At 38.3% G+C, this 20,190-nt stretch overlaps 1 protein-coding gene across 1 annotated transcript in view; it reads left to right on the forward strand.

Annotated features, from left to right (window-relative positions):
- The window catches only part of Slc25a21 (solute carrier family 25 (mitochondrial oxoadipate carrier), member 21), a 517,201-nt gene that overhangs the window by 443,962 nt on the left and 53,049 nt on the right, over positions 1–20,190 (forward strand). Inside the window, exons 4-5 of the mRNA XM_013012257.1 lie at positions 13,390–13,456; positions 19,109–19,171. Coding sequence (XP_012867711.1) covers positions 13,390–13,456; positions 19,109–19,171 — 130 coding nt within the window. The remainder of the gene's footprint in view (positions 1–13,389; positions 13,457–19,108; positions 19,172–20,190) is intronic.

The raw sequence follows: 20,190 nt of genomic DNA on the forward strand, positions 1-20,190 counted from the left end.
ACCAGTACAGTAGATGTTTGATAAATATATGTTGACAGGCAAGTAAGTAGTTTTGAAAACAGTAACTTAAAAAAAACACAGATGGCTTGTAAGAGAGGTAGAAGTCATTGGGACAGAAGAGCCCCAGATGGTTGTGTCTTCGGTGAGAAGAGCAAGCATCCATGTCTATATCTGTTCAGAAGCTAAATCTGTTGCCAGAGTCTCTGTGCAGTGTTGCTTCTCTACATACCATCACTGGCAGAACACCAGAGAAGCCCCATCTCCCTGTTAGTTCAATCCATCATGCATACAACTTTTGCCAGATCCTTCAGCTGGCAAAGCCATCGGTACAATCCTGCTTGCTCTATTTCTGGTTGTGCCTGTTCCGCAAAGCATGACACTCTTAGCAGAATGAAGGCGTGTACTCCATCTAGTTTTTCTTCTAGTTTTTTTTAAATTTAATTTAATTTTATTTTATTGTGAACATACTACAGAGGGGTTACAATTACATGGGCAGGATAATGCATACATTTCTTACCAAGCATTGCAGCCTCCTTCTTCTAGTTTTTAAACATCCTTGATGGTCGACCAAGATTTCAGCTAGCTTGGATAGCCTGAGATGGAATTGAATATTAATCTATTTTGAGAAGATATAACCAAATAAGAAAACAAGATGTAGCTCTCAGAGGAATGGTGCCCTCCAGCCAACAGAGTTGTTTTTGTTTTTGTTTTGTTTTGTTTGGGGGGGGCAGGGATTGGAGGGAGGCACCATATATTACTACATTCAGTAATGGTGTTTGGTAAGAATACCTGCAGCTTCCTGGCTTCAGAGGTAAGATGTCCATTTCAAAGGCATAGAGCACCCTGCAATCATCATTGTTCATCCCAGACCTCCAAAGTGATGAAAGGGTACACTAGAAAGCAAGGAATGTGAGGATGATCTTGTGACATTCCTGGGAGAACTCGGTACCTACCTGGCAAATGTATTGTGTCCCTTGATCTGCCTCTCCTTCTGCAGACTGACATCTAGGTCAGAACAAAGATATGTCATGCATCTCATAGGGAAGCACTTCTGTTTTTCAGTACAAAGCTCTTGGGTCTTCTACATCAAAATTCTTAAACCTCTGCTCTCACCTATCAAATAAGAGCCTCTAGGGGTAAAGCTCAAGAGTCCTATTTTTTAGGAAGGATAAAAAAAACCTCTCAAAGACCCCTTCAAGGTTCATTAGCTAGTAGTACCAGGAATGCAGTTCCCCTTCCCAAGAAAGTAGCCCCAAAAGTATGAATGTACAACTTAGGTTCTGTTGGCACAAAGAAGGAATGGGGTACATTGCAGGGAACAGTAAAATGTAGCCCTTAATAGCATAATGGATTTCTGATGAGGGATAATAATGCACATGAAACCTTCTTTAACCTTAAGCTTACTTGTGGTTATTATATCAACTACCCAATGCTTGCTTTTCTTTTTAGCATTCATTCTTATGAAGTCTAGAAGGCACCAAAGGAACCAGAAAGAGTTGATATTTTGTAGAAAAGTGAAAGAGATTGATCACAAAATAGATCAAAATCACATGCATTTTTCTACTCACAAGCCATCAGCTTGAATCAGTAAGGTTATAATGCAGTTCACTGCTTTTTTATTTGTTTGTTTTTGGGTTTGTCTGTTTGTTTGCCTGTCCTAGGGCTTGAACTCAGGGCCTAGGCACTGTCTCTGAGTTTCTTTTTGCTCAAGGTTAGTGCTCTACCACTTGAGCCATAGTGTCATCTAGTTTATTGATGATAAGAGCTTCACAGATTTGGACAGGAAATGTAGTTTAGGGGTACAGTGCTTGCCTAGCACACATGAAGCCCTGGGTTAAGTTCCTCAGCACCACATAAACAGAAAAGGCTGGAAGTAGTGCTATGGATCAAGTGGTACAGTGCTAGCCTTGAGCAAAAGAAGCTCCAGGACAGTGCCCAAGCCCTGATTTCAAGCCCCAGGATTAGCCCTCCAACCCGCCCCCCCCCAAAAAAAAAGAGCTTAACAGTCTTTTCTTCCCAGGCTGGCTTTGAACCATGATCCTCAGTTCTCAGCCTCCTGAGTAGTTAGGATTACAGGCATGAACCACCAGCACCTGGCTTTCAGTTAACTTTATTATTCAACAAATACTATCAAGATACTATAGTTGGCCCAGGAAAGACATCAGTATAAATAACAGATAAAAACTCCTGCCTTGTCCTCATGGAGCTGATATTCTAATAGGATAGTTTCAACACAGTTTTTCAAGTGTTTTGAATTCTATATTATTAAGTAGTGGTTTTCTAGAACACTGAGGGTAACAAAAATAGCCCTTGTTCATCAACAGTAATACAGTATGAAGGAAACACTTTGCCAAAGTAATCTTGGTCAAAATTACACACATCTGTTAATTTATAGAGTTCATATACCTTTGACTCACTAAATACAGAAAACTAAAAAAAACTTACATTTTAACCAAACCAATAAGAACTCAAGCACTTATTAACTGGTGCAGGAGACTGTGAATGACCAAAGGTACTGCAAATCCAGGCTCAGCTGTTCTTCTGTTCAGCTAGAGTATGGAGAGAGACATGTAGTTAACTTAGAGACATTTTCAAGGAAAGTGCCGCCAAAGCCAGAGGTAGAATCCTATTTCCCAGAAGTCAAAGCAAGTGTTCAAGAGCTGATGTTTTGCTGTTTTTCTCCCATCACCACTCAGTACCTGTCTGTCCAGGAGGAGGCTCCTTAACTTATCTGAGTTGTCCATTTCTATAAAACAGGTGTTCAATGTTCTGATTTTTTTTTTTTTGTCGTTGGGCTTGAACTCTGGGCCTGGGTGCTGTCCCTCAGCTCTTCAGCTCAAGGTGAGTGCCCTACCATGAGCCACAGTGCCACTTCTGGTTTTCTGGTGGTTAATCGGAGATAAGAGTCTCAGGGACTTTCCTGCCCATGCTGGCTTTGAACTGCCATCCACAGATCTCAGCCTCCTGAGTAGCTAGAATTACAGGCATGAGCCGCCAGCACCCAATGGTGTCTGTTTTATGTAAATCTAGAATGAGATCTTTATGAAGCATTCCACACAATTGCTATTTTTGTTTGTAACATTTTCCTCAATAATCTAAGTTCCAGTAGAAGTCCAACAAGTTACACTGTTTCCCTTCAGAGTCTATTGGTGAACTGGAAGCCTGTAAACCAGACTGTAATTTGTAACCCACAAAATGCACTAATACAAACACTTGGTTATTTGGCAGCCTTAAGAATTGTTGAGTTGCATTTAATTTTGATACCACTAGGGGGAACCTCACAAAATTAATTTTGCAACAGACTATAGTTGCTGGCCACAACGAATTAATGTACTTGGAAATGTGACCTGTACTTTGGAAATAGACAGCTCAGTGCACTTAGTGTACAACATCACTGGCCTCAAACATGTGTTAATTGGCTGTAGCAGGATTCCATAACAGGGTGTGAATTCCTTAGGTGCTGGGTCATACACTTAGGTCTAAGATTACATTTGTGAAGAACATCTCAGAGTTGTGGAGCTTTCTTCCCAAGCTGCAGACAAATATAATTTTATGTAACCTTAGAAAAAAGTATTTAGCCCAGTGCTTAGCACAGAGTATATTTAATGAATGGGTGAATAAATGAATACTAGTTATTTCATGAATGAGAAGGAATGAAATTAAAAACAGAGGACCTTAGAAAAACTGAATTTGTCATTAGAAAAACATTCTGGATGTGACTGGAATAAAGCAAATGATATTCTCTGTGGGAGTTGAGTAGCCAGAAGCTAACTGGGAGCTGGCTAGTCATGTTTTGGTGGGGTTTTTTTGGAGGTTGGGGAAAGGCAGAAATAGAGTTTGAACTTAGGGCCTCTCACTTGCTAGTCGGGTGCTCTACCACTTGAGCCATGTCCCCAGACCTGAAGGACTTTGTATGTATCTGGCTTATACTCTGTTGCTCACAGCTGGCACTCTACCTCTTGAGTCATACCTCCAGTCAAATACTATGCTTTTTTTACTGGGATCCTACAGGTCTCAGCCTCCTGAATGATACAATTACAGGTGTGAGCCACCAGCATCCAGCTACTTGAGGAATTTTTGACCACTTAATCAGATTATCTTTCCTGGTTTTGAGTCCCAGACTAAAGAATAGTATTTGGAGTGGGGTTTATCCTTTTTTATTTTTTGTTTTGTTTTGATTTTGTTGAGTCTTTCTTTGTGCATTTGAGCCTCTTTAAAAAACAAAATTTGTCCTATTACTCATATGTACCATCTACATAAGGGAAAGACTCCTTTAAGTGAATCTTATTTCCTAAAGGAAGTATGTTCATCTTTATGTGCAAGTAATTGCTATCATGGAGAAGGAATACACTTTTGATGTAGTCACTTACAAGTTAATCACTTAAGGAGTCTTTACGTAATTAATACCACATCTTAGCAATATTACTTACCACTCTGGTTGCTTCTCAAATATCTCACTTTTTTCTCTCCTTAGCAACTCTTCTTTCCATCAGAGTTCTGGTTCTTATATCACACCAATGTTTCTCTTGAGCTGATCCAAGCAGTGTGTCTCGAGTGAGTTAGACACCTTGCCAACTTTCCAGGGAATGGGGCCATAGATCTCTCTCCTAAATGATGCTGACAGCTACACTAACCTCTTGTATCTTAGAAAACCGAAGTTGTAGTTTATTTTAGACACGTCCACCAAGTTTAATTGTGTTGTAAAGTGCAGTTCAAAACTGAAGATTCAATTTAGAATGTATATTTAAGAGATCTTTAAGGAATTCTTTCATACAACATACAACAAAAATAGTATGATCTATAGTAACAAATATATACAAGAGACATATGTAGAAATGTCATTCAATTAATTCTCAGTAATGAATAATGAAAACTATGTTGTTTGTGCCTGAAGACCTGATACTAGTTGAATAGGGAAAACTTTTGTTGCTTTCTCTGTTCAAAAGTTGGTAAAATTTCTATTATGTTACACTTCCTCAAAGTTGAATTTGTTGTTTTGTAAAGAAAAATCTGTATTCTCTACTCTTTCTGAGGATTTTTCCTCTCCACTGAAAGACAGTTTGTTTCCCTCTGTCTTCTGACGAGAACATGGCCCCAAGATGCCCTCAATTTTGTGAACTTCATATTGTAGATTCTATTTAATTTAAAACACAGAGCCATAAATCTGCACTCCTTCATTTGGCTCCTGTGAACTGCTAAAAGTTGTGGAGTGCAAATGACATCAGAATTGCAACCTGGAAGTATAGTATCAGGCCAGAATTCTGCCCTAGATACATCATCCATCCCGCAATGGACGCTATGCATTCATCACCCAGGGCTGAGTTCGGCCCTCCTTGTTTTAATTACAGAGCCACAACATGTGGGTAAGATACTTGGATTTGACAGACACAGAAGAAAGAGGACATTGTTTGCCTCCAATCAGCTTTGTATTAGAACATCTTTAAAGGGAAAATTATGTGAAGGAAAGAAGGAAGAAAGCAACAACAAACTAGCAAGATCCCTGTTTCAATATAATTTGGAGAAAATGACTGATTTGGGTTGGTCATGTTGCCAGAAGAGATGAGTCAAGGCTTCCAAAGAAGAAATGGAAATCAGGAGGATGCCTGAATTCTGGAAGAAGAACAAATTGTAAAGATATGATTGACTATAAGGCTTCAAAATCAACTGTACCAAAGATGAGTTTGGATGGCTGCCCAGAAGAGAACTGAATGGTGATGTTCATTTAGGTCCTGACTGTTGAAAGAAAATAAAATGTAGTAATTGTGCTCTGTTAGGTATACAGACGTGTTAATGCTTTCCAATTTCCCCAACTGGGGATCTGGTGTCACTTTCCCTGTCGTTCCTATTTCATGCTTCACCGGTGAGTATTATTGCAGCTCTGGACTTTCTGAATGCCAGATTTTTGGCAAAGAGCTAAGATCCAGGTGAAAGCATCCTTCTTGTGTGTGGGTGTTGCAGGTGGCTTAGAACATGGTTTTTCACCTTGGAGCTTGTTTCTGTAATTGACAGCTTCAGCCTCAGATAATGCACCTCTCTATCCTGGCTTCTCCAGTGTGCTGGTTCCGTAAGACCCTCAGCGGTTTGCATCCCAAGACACATGGCCTCAGACTACCAAGGAAATTCTCAGTTTCCATTGGCAGATTTCTCCAGTGGTCTTTTTCTCTACTAGGAGGGAATGTATTATAGTCTCTGTTTCCTGGAATAGTTTCAACTTTCTCATGAATTTGTTGGTGGAGTTTCAAGATAACCTTTCTAATAGAAAACAAGGTTTGACTCTCTCTAAAGGTTGATTGTGAGGCAGCTGCCTCACAAGAAATGTTGAGGGTGTTTTTTGTTGTTTGTTGTTGTTGTTGTTGTTGTTGACATTGCTGTTCCTAACACCAGAGCCTGCTGAATAGCCTAAGAAGTTAGGAAATTTCCTAGCCTGCTTTCAAGAGTAGTCCAACTCTATAGTACAAATGATCTCTAAACAAATGTTTTCTATGTGCTAAATTGGGAAGGAGACAAAGGAGAGCAAAACCAACAAAGGAGCGACTCAGAAAAAAGGAAGGACATTAAGAGCATGTGTTTTTTCCACTCCTTTTTAATTCTTTTACCTGAGTCAGATTTTGAGAGTGTTAAACCTTCCCTTGTGAGCCCCCATTTAACACAAAGTCTTTGGTCTTCAGTAACTAACTTAAAGCGAGGAGTTTTGTTTTGTTTTGTTTTCATATATCCAAATGGACTAAAGGTTTGTTAGGTACACAGTGTTTAATTAAAGATGTGTTACTGTCTGATATCTTGATGTCTAAAACTTTAAACTTTAAAACAGAGATAGCTAAACCTGGGTCCTACTAATGAGAGCCAGCAGGAGGGTATTTTTGAGGGTTGGACTAGCTGTCTGTTAACCACTGATACTAGACACTCGTTGGAACTCACAGCAAACGTGGGTTTCCTTGTCTTCATAAATTCACTATCTTTGCATGGGTTGGTTGTTCTAAGGCCTTGTAGCCACCCATATGTTAAATAGTTTCACACTTTTAAAATGAAGGTGGAGAGAAATGAGGGGTAAAATTATTTTGTGGGGTTTGGCACAAATCTGTATTTCAAATAAGCTTCAACTTTTAAGAAGAACATATGCAATGTAGTTTTTGATCTTCATTTTATAGATGTACATAAGTACAAGGCCTGTTTTGATTATACAATTAAAAACAAATGTGATCCAGTACTGTAGTACTCTGTGTCTACCAGGTTTGTGAACAATAATTCCTATTAGTGTAGGTACCAGCCTGATCTAATGGCTTTGAAAACCTGGTACCCAACCTCGTGTTTAATGTAATACATCACTAGCACTAATACAGCCATGTTTCGTTTGTGGTTTGGGGCTCTCTCCAGGTAAACATACTAATGGGACATGGCTTAAAATGTGTGATGAGCTCTTTGAGGAAAGCAATTGAAAACCCTTTTTTTTCAATGTTTTTCCAGTGTTCTCTTGCTAAATATTTTGCTTAAGTATTTAGTAATTATCATCAATATTACGTTGGTTTTAGACCTTTTTCAGTATGAAGGTACCAATAGCTATTTATATCAGAATGTTTTGAGCTGTAGGTGAACAGAAGCAACGCAACTAGTAAAGATTTGCTTTTGTATTCATCAGTTAGACAACTGGAGGTAAGATTTCAGGAATGGATAATTCAACAGCTCAGCCAAATCATCATGATTCAGGTCCTTTGTACGTTTCTGTTCTGCTTGTGAGAAATTGTATCTCACTGGATTGCAGTGCATTCCTGGAAGCAAGACCACATCCAACAGACAGAGATTTAATTCTCATGTACTATTTTTCCTTAGCAATTTCTTAGAAATCTAAGACTTCTGGTATAAGTCTTCACTGGTCCCACAAGATAGTTTGTATTGTATGCTCATGCCTAATGGCTCACTAGCAAAGAATGCAATTACCATGAGGGGCTTGAATAGTACGGCTTCCCCATAGAGGCCAGAAAAGATCTGCTTCCCTAAGCATGGAACAGGGGGATGGGAGAATGAAGAAGGAAGGATGGTAAACACTGACCTCTGACGTACCAAGACTGAGAGGGGATGAAGCTGTTGGGTCAGTAACCAAAATGTTTCCCACTGATTTGTGAATAGTAGTTTTTATTTTTACAATGTAATAGTAAGGTTTCAGCGCTTTATTACTGGGGTATTAATTCTCCTCCCACACTGATAAAATTATTCTGGTATACTTCTTTTTTTAATTTTTTTAATTGTGAAAATACTGTACAGAGGGGTTACAATTACATGGGCAAGGTAATGAATACATTTCTTATCAAGCATTGTTGCCTCCTCCTTTGTTTCCCCTTCCCATCCCTTCTTATCTCCCACCCCCCCCAACCCCCCAGCCAAAGTTGTAAAGTTTGTTTTTCGACATAACAACTTGTACATCTCTTTGTTGCAAGAAAGAAAAGGTTTATTCTAAGGCCTATATGTTTTTCCTGATTCTTATAAAACTAGGTATTATTTAATCAATAACCTAAAAGCTTTCACACAAAAAGTGATCAGATTCATCCTAGATCAATATTATTCCTTATGCCGTTAATGTTTGACATTGTAACACAATTGAATGGAAATTGGAGTACAATCCTGACACTCATTTATTTATTTACTTACTTATGGCAGTATTGGAGTTTGAACTCAGGGCTTTGTGCTTTCTTGGCAAGCACTCTACCATTTGAACCACATCTCCATCCTAAGAGTTTATCTCCATCATGATTTATTTGTTTTTTTTTTTGCTTCTTCCTGTAATAAGAAATGATAAACTAGCCAGGACCAGTGGTCATGCCCTATAATCCTAGCTACTCAGGAGTCTAAAATCTGAGGATCCTGGTTCAAAGCCAGACAGGGCAGGAAAGTCTATAAGACTCTTATCTTAAATTAACCACCAAAAAGTCAATAGTGGTACTATGGCTTAATCAAAAAACAAAAAAAAAAACTCAGGGACAGAGCTCAGGTCCTGAGTTTAAGCCCTAAGACTGGCACAAAAAATCAACTATTGTTGCAAAATAAATAACTTCTTACAAGTTTTTCATTAAATAGTTTTCTTTGGACTAGAGTTGTAGCTCAGTTGTAGAGCTCTTGCCTAGCATTTGTGAGGCTCTGGGTTCAATCCCTAGAATTAAAAAAAAAAGTTTTTCAAGAAAAATTTTCACATAGTATATCCTAATGGCCAAGGATATGGACATTAGCAATAATGTGACAGAAAGCTTCACCCATAAAGTGAAGGAAAGAATTAGACCTACCTCAAAAAAATAGATTTAAAGTTGACTGAAACTGTTTTACATATATATATATATATATATATATGTTTGCATATATTTATTCTTAGAGCAGCTAGCACAGAGAGCACACTCAACAAATTTTGACTAATTTTTTCTGATAGTACCATCAACATAAGTCCATAAACATCTAAGTTAATATTTTCCTACACAGAATAGTTACAATCAAACTCACACCTTTTAAAAGTAACACCTTTAAGGAACAAAATGGTGTTGCCAAGTAGTTTATACTGCACTTTATAAGCAAGCTTACAGTGACTCTTGTGCTTCTTTATCGTTAGCTTGATGCAAGTCAGAATGTAAAAGCAGAGAGGTATCTATACTTTCTTATTGGGGAGAAAAAGAGCTGCCGTGAATGCTACATGAACATTTAGAATCCCATTATCTGTTCACCTAGCAAGGAAACTGAAGGAGAACAGAGGGCTTTTCTGGAAGAAAGCAGCATGAAGCATAATGATGTGGGTGTCACAATTTCTTTCCTTCCCTGATTATTGTCCTGGAAAGCTACATGCTCCTAAAGCAAACCAAAACTGCATGATGGCATAGTGAACAATGTATGTGCATATGGACATAAGTCCTTCAGCAGAAGAAAAGTTCTCCATAAAATACTGTCATTCCTTTGTTTTTAAATCTGTATATTACATTTTGCACTAGGAAACCTTTCAATGTCTATCAATCAGAAAAGTAACTCACTAGCTTCGGGCCTTCCTTGCTCCCATTCATTCCCTCCCATCTTGTATATAACTCTTATTATTGACTCAAGGACCAATCTCAGCAGTTGAAAAAGAAACTCATGCATGACATGCTATAATAACCACTTTGGCTGTAGGAACTATGGGATATACTTGCTGGATCCAGGACTCTTAGAGACAAGTAGGAAAAATAAAAGTAGAAGCAATGAGATAAATTGTTAGAGATGTGACTGATTATCTCGTAGGGTTAGGGCCAAAGGTAAATCTCAGTATTCACCTATTCAATATGAATCCAGATACAACTAAGCTTAATTACAGAACTACACTCACAGCACCAGAACTCTCTTTTTCTTGCTTCTAACTATCCCTGAAAAGTGACCTCCTTTACTTCTTATCATTGAAAGTTGGCTTTCTCCAAAAGACAGCAAACATGACTGCTGCTAATATACTCTTTTATAGCTTACCAGTTTAATAACACTGAGCGAGATGTCCCTTTTTAGTACCAGTTCCAGAATCCTGGAGGAAAAACTCTGACAGGGCTAGTTTGAATCAGATTAACTGGGACAAAAAAGTAGGACACCATTTGGATTCAGTTGAATAAAGTGTCCAGTCAAACCCTGCCTCCAACCTGGATCAACCTGTATGAATGTGTGGCGCCTAGTGGTGGTGTTGTTTTTAAGTGGGTGTAGTAGTTCACAGACTCATTGCTGGGATGACTGCTTTGTGCAAAACTGCTATTGCATGAGTATACTCTGAAAACTAGGAGAGGAAGTAGATAAGTCTAGCTTCCCATATACCAGCAAAAGCTGCTGGTGTTGCCTCAGAATTTCTAGTTGAAAGTGTTCCTCTACTGTTAGAAAGCTCAGGGAGAATGGTAAGTCGGTGACTGCACAAGAAAGGAGCCCACCGAGAGAATGGAAGCAGGGCCCATCAACAAAGCATCGCCAACGTAAAGCAGAGGGCTGTGGACCTCCCAGCTCTTTTCAGATTAAATCCTTATGCTTCTCCCAGCTGCCTCTCTCTTCCCTCCTGCCTTACACCTCTTTTTAATATTTTCTCCCATCATATTTAAAATGAAGTCCTTCTGTATTGCTTATAAGAATCAGTACTTTTGCAGAGAAGCAGTGCTACACTTGAGGCCAGAATCTCAAATAAGGCAGTCTGTTCCTTGTGAAAAGCACTTGTCTATGCTCTCTTATTATTCATCTCAGAATAGTAGAGTCTCCAGGAGGAAATAGACTGACCTTGAGGACCACCAAAGGAAAACATTATGTTCATCCCAGCTCTCGCACTCATGACTGCTGTCCATTCAGGTTCTTGGACCACATGCTATGTCCTAATTCACCACTGTTTAGCGAAACACATTCTGTCTTTAGACAGCTCTGACTATCAAAAGGACTACTTGGAAGTGGTACTGTGGTTCAAGTGGCTGAATGTTAGGCTTGAACTGAACATCTCAGGGACAGCACCCAGACCCAGAGTTCAAGCCCCACCACCAATTAAATAAATAAATAACAGATGAAAGGACTACTTCTGTTAAGGTCCAACTGTCATAAAGCTATCTTCCCTTGTATTTTCATCTATTAATCTCATTCCTTCATCTATTAATCTCATTCCTACCAACTGGAAATGAACAGATAAGTCTAGTATCTTCCCTCCATGCTTGCCTTTCAAGAAACCCATGAAGTTGTCTCCCTAAGTTGGAGCTCTGGGATAAGCATCTGTTCTTTATGTAACTGTTCTCAGTCATACCACATTTCAAGTCCCTCTGTTAACCTGAACCGTAAGTGTTCCTCTTAATTGTTTTGCCCATAACCAGGCATAATCTTCCAGATGTAGAAACAGCACAAAGAAAGAAAAACTAATAACTATAAATACAGACCTTCTATAAAATATATTTAGCTGAAAATTAAATAATATATGTGACCTTGGGACTTATACATTGGCAAAAATAGCTGACCCATACCTTGGGAAACTGTGTATCAGTGAAGGAGTTTGACATTTCTCCTGGGTGGGGTGTAGTGGCACACATCTTTAATTCAAGCTACTTTAAGAGGCAGGAATAAGAGGGCCACAATTTAAGACCAGCCTGGGTGAAAAAGTAATATGCAGGATCTTATCCCAACAAACAAGTTTGGCATGGTAGCTTGTTCCTATAAGTGCACCAACTTGGGAGACAGAGCTAGGATGATTGTATTCTGAGGCCAGCCCTGGGCAGTAACACAAGACCCTACCTAAAAAATAAACAAATTAAAAGGGTCTGAGGGGCCCAAAGAAACATAGGTCCCATGGTTTCCCTTATTTGCAATATCTAGTATATGTATGAGTCAAGCGGAAAAGGTCAGATAATGTGATGTCAGGAAATAATGTTTTTTTCTTTCATGCATGTGTTTCTAACGCATTTATAAGACTATCTCTTTGTTGCTTTGTATGTCCCTCCCCCACAGTATAACCCCTGCTTTCACTATATTTGATGTCAGTATAACTTGTGGAGGAGAGGGGGGAAAAACAGTTGTTTAAGGATACAGGTGGACCTGATGCAACAACGAGAAGTATAAGTTGTCATGTCCAAAACGAGCTTTACAACGTCGGTCGGGGGGGGGGGGGGCGGAGAGGGTTGGGGATGGGGGGGGGGGGGGGGAGGCTGGGAAGGGATGTGAAGGGTAAACCAAAGGAGGAGGCTGCAATGCTTGGTAAGAAATGTACGCATTATCCTGCCCATGTAATTGTAACCCCTCTGTACAGTATGTTCACAAATAAAAAATAAAAAAATAAAAATAAAAATAAATAAAAGGGTCTGAGGTATGGCTTGAGTGGTAGAACACTTGTCTATATAAGACTCTGAGAGAAAGAGAGAGAGAGAGAGAGAGACTCTCTGACCTTCCATTTCCACTAAAGTTGTTAAAAATTATAACTAGTTCAAGAACTTGAAGGCTTGATACCAAAGACACAGAACTTGTTAGTAAGCCAGAATGGAAGGTTCTGTCACCTAAAATTATTCAGTCTAGAGGTTTCAGGTATAACTCTAAGCTGATTTGATTACCAGAACTGAAAGACTGCATTACTGTATTCAGTCTGAGTACTACCATAGAGCTGAGAAAATGAATTGAAGATTCCTAGTATGACAAATGTCATGGTCATCAATAGATATGGTTGTATTTAGTACTTATCTAAAGGATTCCAGACTCAGTATCTTTTATTCATCTTCTGAATATGATAATATTAATAAACATAGAATTCACATTTTCAACCAAGAAAAACACCATGATTGGCATGTTACATTGAATAGTGGGAAATACTTTAATGTTAGCTGCTTTATTCATAAACAGGGGCAAAAATACCTGTTTCCTAATTTCTTTTTTATATAAAATCATTTTTTTCTCCTCCAGGTTGTTTGGTTTTTACAAGGGAATTCTGCCTCCCATCTTAGCTGAAACACCAAAAAGATCAGTGAAGGTAAGCATCATGTACCCTCCCACAGAGCGAAAATAGGGTCCAATAACAGCTTTAAAATAGCCCATAATGGCCAGGAGCCTGTAACTCACCTGTAATTCTAGCTACTCAGTAGGCTGAGATCTGAGGATCGCAGTTCAAAGCCAGCCAGGGCTTTGGTTTATCTCCAATAAACCACCAGAAGGGGCTGGGAAGGTGGCTCAGTGGTAGAGCGCTTGCCTTGCATGCATGAGGCCCTGGGTTAGATTCCTCAGCACCACATAAGCAAAAAGCAAAAAGCCAAAAGTGGCGCTGTGACTCAAGTGGTAGAGCACTAGCCTTGAGCTGAAGAGCTGAGGGACAGCGCCCAGGCCCAGAGTTCAGGCCCCATGACCGGACCCCCTCCCAAAAAAAAAAAAACAAAAAAAACACCAGAAAACCAGAAGTGGCTCTGTGGATCAAGTGGCAGAGCCCGAGCCTTGAGCCCCATGACCAAAAAAAAGAAAAAAAGAAAAATCCGATAATGAACAAAGGGGACTCTAATACAACTTAACAGAAAATGTTAAAATTTCAGTGCAGAAATTATAACATGATTTTTATTATAATTAGACTCAGTCACTCTCTCACATATATATGTTCATTTGTAGATAATTTTTTAAGGTATAAGTACTCTAATGAGGTAAAAGTACCTCTAATGAGGAAAATACACAAAAAACACAGTGGTGAATGAAATTTATGCTGTCAAACCACAGAAGCCACAAAATAGTTTGGACCTCTCCTCAAAGCAATTCAGAAATTTTCCTTTGGCCCAATAATTATTAAAGAAAAAGAAGAGGTAGAAAACCCTTCATCTGAATCATTCCAATTTTATGAAATTCACACTATTTCTTTGTATATGGTTCTTGTTTCTTTAGTTTGTCATCTTTATTTTTCCTCTTAGTCATCTCTATTAAAATTTCGTATTCTGAGCCAGGGGCTAGTGGCTCACCTCTGTAACACTAGTTACTCAGGAAGCTGAGATCTGAGGATCGTGGTACGAAGCCAGCCCAGGCAGGAAAGTCCATGAGACTCATCACCAAAAAGCTAGAAGTGGAACTGTAGCTGACATCAAATATGCCTACTCTTTCGATATGATAACATAAACTTAGGCTAATAGACTTCCTTTCCAATTTTTTCATTTATTTTAATGACACAATGCTCTTTTCACATGAATTATTCAGTCTACATACCTAATATACCTGAAAGGCAAGGAACTTCTTTAATACTTTTATTGAGTAAATCAAAGGGGTGAGTGGGTTAAAAACTAATGCTGGAATAACCATACACTCACAAACATCAAAACTTTTTATATTATGTCCAAATAGTAATTTAATAGAATTTAATTCAGGTCAAATTTAAAAAACAAAGCTTGAAAACATACTTTCTGTGTAAATTTATCCTCTTTGTTGCTGTAGTTTTTGTGATTTTATATTATTACTTCAATACAAATTTCATTATGAGGATCTGAACCACAGTTGAGAATCTGGAAAAAGTTCACCAAAGTACACAAAAGGGCTGAATTGAATTATGAAATGACTTTACTTGATAAAAGATTGCCCAAGTAAACAAACAGAACAGAATTCTTGTTCAAAAGAAAGTTACTTTGTCTCCATGGAATAAAAACATCCATTTTGTTCAGTCTTTTACATATATAAGTAAAGTAAATTATATTGGAGCTGCTCCTGCAATATTTTTCCTTAATACTTTATAGTAAAGACAATTAAAACTTTAAGAAGATTAAGGTTTATCAACATTAAGCAATCTTTTACAGGAAAAAAAGTTAAGCTTTACAAAACTCAGTTAGTCTCTACAAAAAAAAAAAAAAGGGAAAGAAAGAAAAGAAAAGCAGTGCTCTGTGCCAGAACAATGGTTAACAGATGAACTTTTGGGCAACTGGATATGGTGTATGTGTCCCAGACATCTTGTTTCAAGTAGATTTTACCTTAAAATTATTGAGACATATGGTAAGTACGTTGGCTTTTTAAGTATTACTTGGAGTTAAATGTATCTTTGCCAGATGGATAGCATGAGTTTTTCAGCACAATTTATGAAAACATTCATTTTATAGATATTTATCTTCAAATTTGTGAGGAGAGCAATCACCTGATTGTAACAATTTCATACATCATAAACTGCTTCATTGTATGTCATCAAAGTTTAATTCAGAATAAAATATTTAGAGATGTGTGTGTGTGTGTGTGTGTGCACGCGCATATATGCCTGCATGTGTACTTGCACGTGTGTATGCGTTCCTTGGTAAGAACACTTCAATTACAATCGTTACTATAATCAAAAACAGACAATTTCATGTTTGTATTTTATTCTTTGAAACAAGATTCATCATTAAAATAAGAGTCACTGATGGTAAATTAATGAAACTTTTCCTTTCACAATAAAGGCAGAATTAGTACTGCATTTAGCAAAAAGAAATGACAACCTTAGAAAATGCCAACTGGTCCCTGAGAGAAGGAAGGCATCGTATTATTGTTTCCACACTGCCCGTGAGCTTCACAAGTGAAAAAAGACCATTTTCTTAAGGTTTTTCAAGGTCATCCTTACTGGCCAGGTTTTTGAGATATGATAGTGATGAAAGCTACACCTGATATGCACACATGTACATATAGCTGCTATTCAGTTAAATAGATGAAACAAATTGAGAGAGAAATAGAAAGAACATTTATCAAAAGAAAGCAGTTTATATATAGAGAGAGAGAATCTGTTCTATTTCCCCAAATTACCACATCTACTACTCAGGGTATCTTCAGCTACCATCCCAGAGGAATGTAACAAAAGCAAGAGTTATTCTCCCACTGGGAACTATGACAATAAACAACATATAGGAAACAATGGTTTGAAAGACACTGAGCACCAGAGAATGAGGTATACTAAAACCTGTGAGAGGAGAAACAAAATTATATAATCCCTGTGATTGTCCCAGCTTACTTCCCTGAGAGTGCTTCTGGGCTCTAAGTAGGAGCAGCAGAGCAGACTAACTCAGTAGTAAAGAGAGGAAAGGCCAGAAAGAACAAGAGCAAGAGAGCTAGAGTTCACAGGACATACTACCAGGGAAGAAAAGCCAAAGACACATAGAGCGAGCAAGCGTGAGAGAGACAGAGACAGAGAGCTCCTGGGGATGCAAAGAGACCCCCACAAGTATTCAGTACTGACCAGTGCAGGGAGGACTGTAAGGAAATGACCCGGATTTGGGAAAGAACCATCCAAGAGGATTTAGAGGAACATCGTTGGGCTAGGAATGGTGCCTGTGCCCACTCATCTGGAAAGCTTCAACATTCAAAGGACAGTGAGAGGGGTCTTCAGAAAGGTCTTGCCTCAGGCGTGGCAGAAATTAGCCCTAGACTGAGCCACCCCTTGGGTCTCCTGTCTAAAGGCAAGACTCAAACGGACCAAACAGCTTTCCTATCACTTAACTACTTCCCAAAATAGACTATCTAGAATGTCCTAGGATGTCAGGTTGATCAGGACTGGTTCCGCCTGGTAAAGTGTACCAATGTTCTCAGAGACCCTGGAAGTCCTAATGTTCCTCCAGGAAGAAGATGTCAAACTCTTGTGATCAGATTTATATAATATGCTTCTCTCCCCCCCTCTCTCTCTCTCACACACACACACACATGCACACACACAAGCACACACACATTGCATAAGCATGTGATCTTGCATTTGTAAATGAAATAAAAGATGAATATAAACCAGTATTTATACCTTTTATGTAATGAATGCATTATTTCTAGTCCATTTCATTGATTCTTTTTCTGGTCATGACCAGCTACATGCAGTACGTTAATTTTATCACCCATAGGTCCTGACCTAGAAGCATTGCCCAAGGGTCCCCAATCTAAGGGACTGGGCTGAGAGATGCTAGATCTCTCAAAGGTATCCACTGCCTTTGTTACTTATAGTATGAGGACACATTTGTTGAGTATTTGTCTTTGTTTCCTTTCTGACTTTCAGTCTTGACAAGGATTAAAAAACCAAACTGGAAAATGGACTCAGCCTTTCACTGTAGGAATCCTCTCAGAGATTTCCAAGTCTACAACTTGGCAACAATTCTAAATTTTTGTTTCCTCACCCCAAAAATTGTTTGTTTGCTTGTCTGTCTGTTTTTTAAACCTACTACTAGCAGTCTTGCTAGTAACTTATGGAGAATGACATAAAAGTAATTTCTGAAGCTTTAAAAATAAAAATTCTGCTGAGCACCAGTGGCTCACACTTGCATCCTAGCTACCCAGGAGACTGAGATCTGAAGATCCCAGTTTGGAAGCCAGCCAGCACAAGAAAGCTCATGGGATTCTTTTTTTTTAATGTATGTTTTTTATTGTAAAAATGATCCATGGGATTCTTATCTGCAATTAACCACCAAAAGTGAAGTTATGGCTCAAGTGATATAGTGCTAAGCCTTGGGCAAAACAGCTCAGGAACAACACCCAAGCCTTGAGTTCAAGCCTCAGTACTGGCATCAAATAAGTAACTAAGTAAGTAAATAAATAAATAAATATTCACCTCGTGTTATAATGACTCTTGAGCTGCCCGAAGACTCCTTAAGACCATCACCACCGAAATCGGACCTTTCTAATGATAGAGTATTACTTCCCCCAAACTGCATTTTTGCCTGTTTTTTTTTAACTGAGCTACAAAATTATTCAGTAGAAAATGTTTACTTTCCCATGTTATTTCTTGGGTCTTGAGAAGCAGACCTGGAAAGTCCTAAGAATGTACCTTACCAGTGATGTTGGTGTGACTCAATCAAGGATCCAAGAGCCAAACATCCTAGAGTTACTTCCCCTGATACAGACTGTGGAAAGAGAGGAGGGAAAATGCATTCTGTGAAGGAATCCATTCAACTTGTCTCCAGCAAAACTCCACTTATAGAGCATTACACATCATCTTCTGAAGGAATTAATAATATCTTTATGACCAGTATCCGAATCATTATTGTGAGAATCTTCTTGTTAATATTTTAAAGGAGGAAATAAGGAGTTCTCCATTCTTCTGGTTGAGGACAGTCTTGCTTTAAGACACAGAGAAACTAGATAACCAGTCTTCTTATCCTGGTCTCTCATGGGTTTTGTTTTGAGTTTGTGACAGTGCCTCACACTGTCATGGCATCATCCTAATCACTTAATGTTTGAAAAATTTGTAAGGCATCATAGAGGCACAGCAATATAAATGCAAGTTAAGGCTGAGAATGGATGTTTTAGTGCCTGTTAAAAAAATCAGGCACTTGAGGGGTAAGCAGTTCACAGAGAAAGTATAGGAGACCCAAGTTTTCAAGTGTCTGCCTACAATTTTGAATCACTGCCATTAAAAAAAAAAAAGTCTATTGATGTCTGGGGAAACTGAAAATGGTCATGGTAAATGGAAGTTGTATGGTTCATTTACTGCTATAAAGGATTCCATCAGCTCTTCTGTAGATTGTTATAACTGCATTTGAAAAATGTGAATGTTAAAATAAGACCCAATATAGCAAGTATTCAAGATAGGATTTTAAAAAATTGTGTTCGATGGTTTGTCATTTTTAAATGCTTTTTAATATAATGATTTGCTTTTAAAATTTTGGTCAATTAAAGAGTTTGTTGCAGGAAATTGTTATAAATTTCTGGGTTTGGTTTTGTTTCACAGTTTCTCGCCTTTGAGCAGTATAAGAAAATACTACTAGGAAATACGTCACTGTCACCAGGACTGGTAAGTGAGAGTATTTATTATGCTTAAGTGTGTGTGTTATTTCATAAAGCAAAATCAAGAAACAAAACCCCTTTTGATTCTCCAAGCCCAGCTACTAAAATATGAATCTGAGTTATTCAATGTTCAGCTACTTGTTGAAAGCCATCTTCCTAATAACTCACAATTTGGCTATTTTATTGCTCCCAGTGATGAATTTATGATAAAAATGATATGTCTGGAAAGGCCTAGATGAGATATGGTCAAGAATATAAAATAAGGAGTACATTTGTCAAAGGCTTTTTCAAAACCAAAATATGTATATGTTTACAGACACATTGCACATGTCTGTTTATGCAAACGTCAATATACTTGAGATTGTTTCCTAACAGGTCACTTTTCCAGCTGCTCAAACTATAGTAAGTACAGAACTTTGGGTCACTTGGGATAAAATCATTCTGTGGTCAGACACAAACTGAAGGGTCTTTTACATGAATGACTATAAACAACTCAGCCAGGGAGAATGGTCTTACAATGACACAGCTCAAGTATTATACAAAATTTACTTGGTGATTTGGATATTTGGATATTTCCTTATGCTATTCTTCTCCTTCTTGGTGACCTTGCTGCTTTCTGGAAAGCAAGTTAAATTATATTTCCCAAATGTATACACAGTAAGAGTCCCAAAGGGAGCAAATGCACTAATTTATCCCTCCAATGCTATAAAAGAAAGCAAACAAAAGTCATTGTTGCTCATGACAATGTGTTTACCCAAGGTCTAAAAAAGTCCCCATTTGCCTACTGAGATGGACCTCAAAACTTAACTGGTGCAGCATCACCATTTAATTATAAATGTTTGTCCATTTATGAGGAGGTTATAATAAACCCTGTGTAAGTTGAAAATAAAGCAAAATCATAAATGAATTTATTAATGAATGTCTTTAACCGACCAATTACCACTGCTTAGCAACACAGTACACTGTAGAGTATGGGATGTTTGCCCTCCTGATGGCATAGCTGACCAGGAGCTACAGAGCGCTGTT

The sequence above is a fragment of the Dipodomys ordii genome, unplaced genomic scaffold (genome assembly GCF_000151885.1).
Source record: "Dipodomys ordii isolate 6190 unplaced genomic scaffold, Dord_2.0 Scaffold16, whole genome shotgun sequence".
NCBI lineage: Eukaryota > Metazoa > Chordata > Mammalia > Rodentia > Heteromyidae > Dipodomys > Dipodomys ordii.